The sequence below is a fragment of the Limulus polyphemus genome, unplaced genomic scaffold, assembly GCF_000517525.1.
Source record: "Limulus polyphemus unplaced genomic scaffold, Limulus_polyphemus-2.1.2 Scaffold3442, whole genome shotgun sequence".
NCBI lineage: Eukaryota > Metazoa > Arthropoda > Merostomata > Xiphosura > Limulidae > Limulus > Limulus polyphemus.
The window spans coordinates 79,806-89,207 of NW_013669052.1; the positions used below are offsets into that span (position 1 = coordinate 79,806).

Below are 9,402 nucleotides of genomic sequence, written 5' to 3' on the forward strand. Positions count from 1 at the left end.
GCCTAGCCTGCTAGTAAAGTTGAGTTGTAAACACGCGTAATTGTAAGTTGTAACGTTATTATTAGGCCTATACATACGATTGTTAACAACCGTCATTAAATTCTAAGAACAGGTTCGCATGAACCGAACCGGCTGAATCCCACCACTGGACTAGGCTGGTCATTATTATATTTAATGAATAATATAAAATAACTCGTTTAACAATAGAAATTATTACAGCAGTATCTTAACTAAATAAGAGAAAAAAATAAAAGAGGTCCTCACTTCATATAAGCCTCAACGTAACGTTTCAGGTTCCGGGGATTAATTGTCTTCTTGAGAGTTTCCGTATATTCCTGGATAAGTTTCTCCTTGTTGTCAACCATTTCTAATTGCTAAGTGATGAAATCTCATTTTAACAAGCGTGTGGAAAGGATTAAAAATTTAACAGTGTACTGAGATATTAAGGTTTAAAATTAAAATTATGATAAAGTTTAAAGATCAATCCTAACTTGCTAATGAAAAGATATTTTGTGTGTATTTTAAAGACTAATTTCCCCCCCTCAATATTTTATTTTATAATTACAACTTTTATTCTAGTGGCCTGTTAAATAGGCTTATGGTTTAGGGAGTAATGAATTTAAAATGTTTTTGTCATAGATTCAAATATTAAAACTTTAATTTTGTAGGATTATTTTAACGGTTACGATAAATTTTAATTTTAGTGTTAAAATTTGGAAATTAAACGCATTTAAAGTTTCGAGTATACATTAGTTGCAAAGATAGCGTAACTTGATGGTTTATATTTTGTAGATTCGCCACATAAATTAACTAGTGAATAAAATTATCTAAATGTCAACAACTGATTTCGATACACATGATTTTTATCAACGTTTATATTTTTCAATTTTTACTCAATTAATCTATAAAACTTTAAATACCTGCTCGTTATGACCAAGTGTATAGTATTTTTTCCCGTTAGGATCTATTAGAACACAACTGGTCTCAATAAACATCAACATTATTACAACAGGTAGAGTGCCGAAAATTGAAGACAGACAACTTTTTAAAGTGCGAGAATCATGCATTTGTGTTACAAGATTTAACGTTTCTGGACAACACATGCAGACACAAACTTTATTGAGCATGTTAAAGTATAAAAAATCAATAATGGTATTTGCACCAAGTTAAGATTTGTGTATGTTTTTCACAACAAAGTAATGTTATAAAACTAAACAAGAAGAAACAACAGTTACTTCAACAAACAATTCACGTTACCTCCTGTAGGAAGGTTGTCAGCCAATGAGAACAGCAGACATCGGAACACACATACAGATGATATAGATACAGAAGGAGATGAAATAAACACCACAAATTTAGTACATCAGCATTACACAAAGTAGCAGTAAAAAAGATACAGAATGATGCATAGAAATAGCAAAGTCGATTAGCAACTTCCAATGAGTTTCATTCATAGTAATATTAGTAAAATATGATAATTCAAGTACAAATAACATATGTGACAATGTCTTGCGTGAGACAAAATAATCTTTGTGATGGAGAAGTGTCAAACCCTTAGGGACCACTTCACGATTTTATCGAGAAAACGCGCTTCATAAACGTGAATTTGCTATTTTCTTCTTCAACGAGATGCTCTCCGAACCATTTATAACATTATTACAAGATCTCAAAATGTAAGTATCAAGTCAAAAATACATTTCGTGGGCATTACGATTATTTTCTTTCAAACAACTGTTTTATTTACAGATGTAAAAACCAAACTTCGAACATCATGTGTGTGAATTTTGTATAAGCTGAGTTTTACTTTCTTAGAAAATATAATTTTCATAAATTGCTAGTGATCTTTATCTTAGGGATAAAACATACGACCTATCTCAAGAAAGCAACCTTTTGTTTCCAAGTTACTCGAAGTTTCGCCGTGTCGTTTTTATCAGGAAAGAAGGTTTGTTTTACAGTAGTCCTGAAATAATACCTTCAGAATAATAAAGAAAGTTAGTTTCTGAAGGAAATATAACGGTTCATTCTCATCAGATTTACCTTTCAATGTGTGTTACTTTCACAAATCGTACTACCATTGTTCAAGTTAGCTACAAAAAATAACAACCTTATCCTAGTTTCAATCTTAACCGTTACTGAAAGGCAATAGAAAGACATTTACCAAATATTAAAAAAAATCATTATTTTATGTATCCATTGAAATAATTAACCAATCATATCACAGCATCGGCTGAAATTAATGGTAAAGAATATGGTAATGTCCTTTGGAATGACTAACCAATCAGTTCGTTGTAGCTCTTTGAACACTAACAAACCACATTAGACATTGTTTAGGGTAGCTTTGTGTCAAAATATATAAAGCAATAGTAAATGCTTGTTGTTAAATGTAATATTTCGTTAACGTCGTGAACGTGCGTTGTATTGATTATTCGTCTCATACAAATAAAATAATTAGACTTTGAGCCAAAACAATTCTAGGATATATTTTTACTCCCTTAATAAGAACTGGTTATAGCATGATTGTTGTTACAATTTGGAACCACATTAAATTATAAAAAACATTTTACATCAAATTATTTTCATGACCACTCATATATATTTATGTATATACATATATATCGATAACTCGACATGTTACTTTGTTTAGTACTGTTTTAATGGTGAACATAGAACGACAGTATTTTTTGCCAATGAGCGACCTTACAAACGACAATGCATCAATATTTAATGTTTTATCAGAGATTTTGTATTTTTATTCGATCACAACACCAGAAACATCACACTTTAACTGACAACAGACACATGCAGGCAGCGCCAAACCTGTATGTTATTTGTCAAACTCACCGGTCCAAATTTATGAAGAACAAGAAACTGCTCTGCCGAAGGATTCATGCCGATCGTTTGAAGTTGCCAATTCAGAATCTGTAAGAGCAAGACTGTAAGAATGACATTAAAGTTTTGTGCGATCTTAATGCCCTAGTCAAAAGATGATGCGACCTTTGAAAATGCCAAGACTTAAACTTTGAGAGCTAAAGTGACTGTTTTTAATATTGTTTTATTTTAGATAAGTTCTGAATAATTAACTATAGAGACATTAGATGCTTTTAAACGGATTAGTTCAGAAAAAAAAAGTATCAAAATATAAATGTTCGTAATAGTTCTGTTTTATAAAGTTGTCTACATTCAATAATGACAAACTTTTGTGTAAACGTATGAGAATATATTTGAGAAACTAGATGTTTATCATAATTCAGTTAAGGCGACTGTTTAGATATTTGTTTAAGTTTCGAGACAGAAACATCCATCCATCCATAATTTATCTATCTATTTGTGAACGAAACAGTAAAGCATTCACACACAAGTAAACCAATACATTTATTTCAGAAGGTAATATACATATGTATAAAGAGTTAAGACGTCATCACACAGATAGAAAATTGATTTTAATGCTTGAAATTTATGAAAACATTTTGTTAATACAAGTTTTGTGACTTAAGTGCCATTATGGTATCTCAAGATACAAAAATCACTTTTAAATTGTCTGGACGTGACCAAATGGTTAGTGTATCGGGCTGAATATATTCCGAACTTCTAGTTCTGAGCCGTTTTAGATGTGACGTTTAAGAGTAGCCAAGTAGGCTGCGCGTGCTGGTGACTGATTGTTCTTCCTATGGTTCGTAGTTCTACGTTAAAGACGGCTATGCCTAATCCGTTGGGCCTGTGAACAGGACTATTAGCACATGTTTCATAAGTTGCTGTTCAAGTTGTTGCTGTAGTTTTTAAGACACAAAAACTTTTAAGACTTGTGTTAATATTGAATTAAAAAAATTATATTAAACATATCTTGGTTGGTTGGTGGAAGTTAAGCACAAAGTTACCCAATGGGCTATCTGTGCTCTGCCCACCACGAGTATGGAAACCCGATTTTTAGCGTTATAAGCCTGCGAACGTACTGCTAAGGCAATGGGGGCTCAAAAAGATTCCATTACATTATTTAATAATAATAATAAAAAAGAGCAATTTAATTTTACCCATTACTGTGCTTGAAACCAAGTAATAAGCAAAGATTATTATACAATGATATAGGTTGTTTATTTTCATTATTATCCACAATTAAAGAGAATAAAAACTGCGTCCAGGAAATCCTTTGAGCTTTTTTATTTTTTAAGCTGATTTTAAACAGTTGGCTCGTAGACTAAAGTCTTACCTGCAGTCTGGTTACTTACAAGTCGTAGTATCGTTCTAAAAATATTACCCCTCATCACTTAACTTATGTGATTCGTCAGCTGTGAACAAGACACATTAAATACTCTATACTAGAAACACAAAATACTAAAACTATTTGTCAATGTCTACGATATAATAAAAAGTCATGCTAATGATCAGAGAGTTAGATAATCTTGACACAACGCGCTTATTCCGCAATTCCCCTTTAAACCTTTTAACAAGTGACGATGTTCACTATGAATAACCTCTTCAGTTTTAGCTACGTTGGAAAGTGGAATTAGAATTTTCAATCTGAATGGCACCCTATGCGCACATGGGCGAAACGTAAGGTTAGAGACCTCTAGATACAGGTATATCCATTCCTAATACTTACAGATAATTCTTGTTCCTTATATCATTATCTTATAACAAGCATGGAACATGTACTTTCTTTAAGATTTGAGATATATGTTTGCATCATTTTTGGGAACTTTGCTTAAGATGCTATAGCTGACGATTACATTATGAACATGTCGTAACGGATCTTTTATTAATTCTTAATAACCGAAAGGTTATATAGAAAATTATGTAAACTACATAATAACAAACTTGACTGATCTTATTTCGTACCAGAAAGGATGGAATGGAATGGAATGTTATGTTTCATCCTGTGCAGCCCCTTATGAGCAAGTGGGTAAAACGGCCAGGTCAGAGACCGCTATGATTCAGTTATAGCCGTTTCGAGTTTTGTACTATTGACCAGAGGGAAGTCACTAGTCAGTCAAATCCTCCGCTTTGTCCGACTCTTTGACTCGAATAATGGTACTGACTGTTACTTTTATAATGCGCCCACAGCTAAAAGTATATCATCATGTCTCGAACCCTGGACCCAACACACTACCCTCCTGGCTATACACGACTGAGTTACAGTTATAAAATATTAAATATAAACTAATCGAGGCCACTGGAAAATCATTTATAGTTCCATCGTAATTTACAAGTCTCTCAGTGAGACAGCGGTAAGTTTACGGGCTTACAGTGCTAAAGACCAGGGTTCAATTCTCCGTGGTAGACACACGGATAATTTAATGTGGTTTTTTTCTCTAAGACAGACGAACAACACATAATTTACAAAAGTGGATATCAAGAAATCTCTCTTTATGTTTTGGTTATATTCTTCTTTCTGGTTCTTCCTTAATAATCGTAGGAACCGTTATATAGAGAACTCGGGGCCTGGCTCCTCCGAAAAATTAGTTGAAGATCGTAACAAAACAATCAAACAAACATTAGTTCATTGCAATAAAACAGTCATAAACTTTATTATCTTGAACAGTCATCGATCTTATTTTGAAATGATAAAATATCGCACATACATCGGATTTTCCCCTTGAAGACACTAATTAAAAATAGCTAATAGACTCTGTGTTTGAGAATTGTATTTCTTCGATCAGTTTTGGATAAGCAAACTAGAATACTAAGGTAATACGACATTTGTTTGTTCATCTAGGTGCACATTTCTTCGTCTTCAGATCAACTTTAAATATATCAGTAGGATTTTCAAATTGTGTGTCTGGACATTTTAAAGAAGATTCATTAAGAGCTGAGATCAAGTGTAATCGCGGGACATATTGAAAGAGGAATAGGGTGTGGTGAGTGGAAGCGAATTTTAGTATATAAATTCCACAATAATTTGATCGAATAAAGTAAACAAAGCAGAAGAACAAAATATAAAATTGTTTGTTTTACATCTTTCTGCTAGTCATGCTTTAATATTAAGAAAAATGTGACTGTGTTGAGGGTAAATATTTTTTTTGATTCCGCTGACCTATAGCTAAAGAATGAATAGAATGTTAATACTGTTAATACAAACACATACATACAAACATACAATTCAATATATCTATATGAATACGTATATTAATATTGTTATTTTACTCATTTCGCACACAGTAAAATTCGTGTGTTAAACGTAATTTACATAAAATTATATTTTTCCCAAAAATTAATTTGTTTAAGATTGCGTGACACAACATATATTTCGATGAATGTTTTCACAGATAGTAAAGTAGAATTATAGAAGGGAAGAATCCTGTGCCACGATACGAATTTCCAATAATAACCCTGAAAATAATATGAGATGTATCTTGAGGAAAATAGTTTTTATAAACCTGTTTTACCTTATCTTTGAAATATTCCATCATTCCAACTCCTGTAGAAACACAATGAATAAGTATCAGTCCAAGAACACGAGTGGGGTTGGCAAGCTAAAATTGAAGTACAAGAAAATATGATAATTTGAATTGTTTGCTAATCTAAAGTTTATAAAAGAAATGGAAAAAAACAATCACCACAGAGGAATCTTTTCTCAAACACACATGGGTGATATTACAAATGGATATTAAACATAAACACTAATGATAAGAAGCAAAGAACAGTTCCACATATCTTCGCAAATACGGCAATTCAGAAGATAAATAACTAAATTAAAAAATCGTTTTAAGTGTATATATGTCAAAACATACATAAATACTTTTTAAGCGTCTATTGTGTCACTTAAACTGAATAAAACTTGTTTCATATTTAAGCACACACGTACATAAATGTATGTATGTAACTTACACCCATTTTTTTTAACTAGAATAAATGTTTTGTTTGTTTCTTTATGGCAAAGCTACTAAGGCTATCTACCGCTGTTTTTAATTTTGAACTGCCGATCAAACGGAAAAGTCTTTGTGAAAGGAAAAGACTGGCATTATACATATAATATCTTCTCTGGGTAAAAGTCCAGTGTTGATTCCAGAAACAGTGCATTTGAGTTAGAGCAACGTTTTGAGCACCTACAAGGCTTGTGTGTGAATAAATGCCAACAGCTTCATATTATTGTGTTTCCTTGAGAAGATGGTCCATACGTTAATAACAAGCCATCCCGACATGCCCAGAAACCTAAATGTGTCCTTCTCTACAGAAGAGGTTTCAGAAGAAGTGTAATGTAGAGAAAGGAATATACCAGATGATTCAGCGATAAAGATTCCAATGCTAGTAAAAAATAATAGACTTTGGTAACATTGATATGACAAATGTAAAATGCAGAAGTTGTCCTTGCAGATTTCAAGTCATGAGAGCCATTCGTGTATACATGTAATTATTCCTCGATGGTGGATAGCAAATCAAAACACTTAGACAGAGGAAGATCATTACATCTGTGTAAATTTAGAGCGAGACCAACCTATACTTCTTTAGTCATCAAAAGTTGTGGATAACTTTTAATAATAACTGGTTAAATTCTTCAGTTTGAATCAATGAAATTTTCTGGAATAAGCAATCAAGCAAAAAAAAAAAAAAAACATTCAGTGTTAAAAACAGTCCCAATGTACAGAAATACAGAAATAGAAACACCAGTGTTAGCCAAAGCATTACTAGGCGATTCTTGGAGATTGGTCAAACAATCTGTAGTGCAAAAACTACTGATCCAATTATTACTATTTAAGGACAGAAGGAATTTCACTGATGAAGTATGGAATTTGTCATGGATTCGTGTTTCAAAACCAATTTACGCTAATGAATAGCCACTGTTAATTTAGTTAAAATGAAATAATCATTTACACTGTCTAAAGAGTTTTCTGACAATTCAACTGGAATAAACATAATCTGTTCTGGTATTTTTACATAATTTGAGCTTCACAAATGTGAGGACGGGTCTGTATTGTAAGTCGTGGCTTTCAAAAATATTCAGGATAAAACTGTTCTCAAAAAAGCCAACTTTCATTCTGCGAATGTCTTCTGAAATGTTGCAAGATGTTAGAGATATCTCAATTTGTAAAAAAAATAATATTTTTACTAATGGAAAAGTAAAACTTACATAGGATTATTTAATAGCTCTAACTACTGCTTATCTTTGGCATTGATGAGATTATGCGTAGTTTGTCCTTCTGAATTTTTGAAAATAAACATTATATAACTTCAGCGGTAAAAAACTCAAGCTCGACCTGTAATCGGCGTGTGATCAGCGAGGTCCACAGAGATTTGTATTAAAAAGAAAACTGTGTGTATAAATGTTGTTGGCAAATATCATAAATTGGATACATTAAATTTAAATTATAATTTAGCTCAGTTTCAGACCATTCGGAATTATAATACATAACAAGCTATATATAAGTAAGACTAGAAAAACGTAAAAGATATTCAAAGAAAGAAAATGATATATAAAACAGATATTTCATAAAAATAAATAAAGTAAAATTTCAACAACAATTAACTTCTATCTAAGCGTTATGTTACGAATATATACACAAATCATGTTAACAAAATGAAAAAAAAACAGTGTTGCGTTTCAAGAAAATTTCAATACACGTTTCACTTACAGCAAACCTAACAAGAATATTGGCTCCGGCTCCTTCTCCGAACCCTACGACTAACTTGATCCTATATTACAGGAAGAGAGAAAACTTAGTCAATCAACAAATTTCAATTAACCTTAACTACAATCTGTTTTCTGTTTCGTCTAAATAGTAATTAAAAAGGTTAATTTGAACCCTGCTTCGATCTGTTTCCTCTTTCATTTAAGTGGCAGAAATAAAACATGGCGTTGTGTGTGTGTTATAAGTTTATAAGCACGTTGCTCGTGTGCTGGTATGATAGTGCACGACTGCTTTGGTGCACTTTGCACGTGTTATTGCCCTAGAGAGCTTGCCTATATACTTGTTTGTTTATTGTTTGTTGATCTCTTCAATATTGGTTATTATCTTCGCACCAGTATGTGACTATATTACACACAAATATATGTATATATGATATATACGAATTTTAGAAACCAGCTAAACAAGTATAAACATTATTACACTTCCTGACCACTATCTACGGAGCATAGCTTATTTGTAGATTCTCGTCCACTGTCCATCGGATCAATATTCACAAAAGCAACGGGAGTGGCCAATCGGCGAATAATAATACAAAATTCACGAGTTTGACTTAAAGTAGAGAAGACTTACTTCAGTTCCGCACATTTAGTATGGACTTTTAATGAGAATTTAGCAACAACATAAGTGGGCATCTGTGCTCCAAACAGGGAAGACAAGATATTTACCAACTATATGCTCAGTACAATATTGTTGAATATGATCATTTCAGTGGCGGTTCAAGTACGGTATAGAGAGTGATCAGTATATATATATATATATATATATTAACATTATATATGCA

The 9,402-nt window shown here is 32.2% G+C and overlaps 1 protein-coding gene across 1 annotated transcript in view; it reads right to left on the bottom strand.

Moving 5' to 3' along the window:
• The window catches only part of LOC106469353 (uncharacterized protein ZK1073.1-like), a 29,063-nt gene that overhangs the window by 15,780 nt on the left and 3,881 nt on the right, over positions 1–9,402 (bottom strand). The window contains exons 3-6 of the mRNA XM_013929840.1: positions 8,565–8,625; positions 6,381–6,467; positions 2,842–2,919; positions 265–374 (exon numbers count right to left, since the gene is read on the bottom strand). Of these exons, the coding sequence (XP_013785294.1) occupies positions 265–374; positions 2,842–2,919; positions 6,381–6,467; positions 8,565–8,625 (336 nt within the window). The remainder of the gene's footprint in view (positions 1–264; positions 375–2,841; positions 2,920–6,380; positions 6,468–8,564; positions 8,626–9,402) is intronic.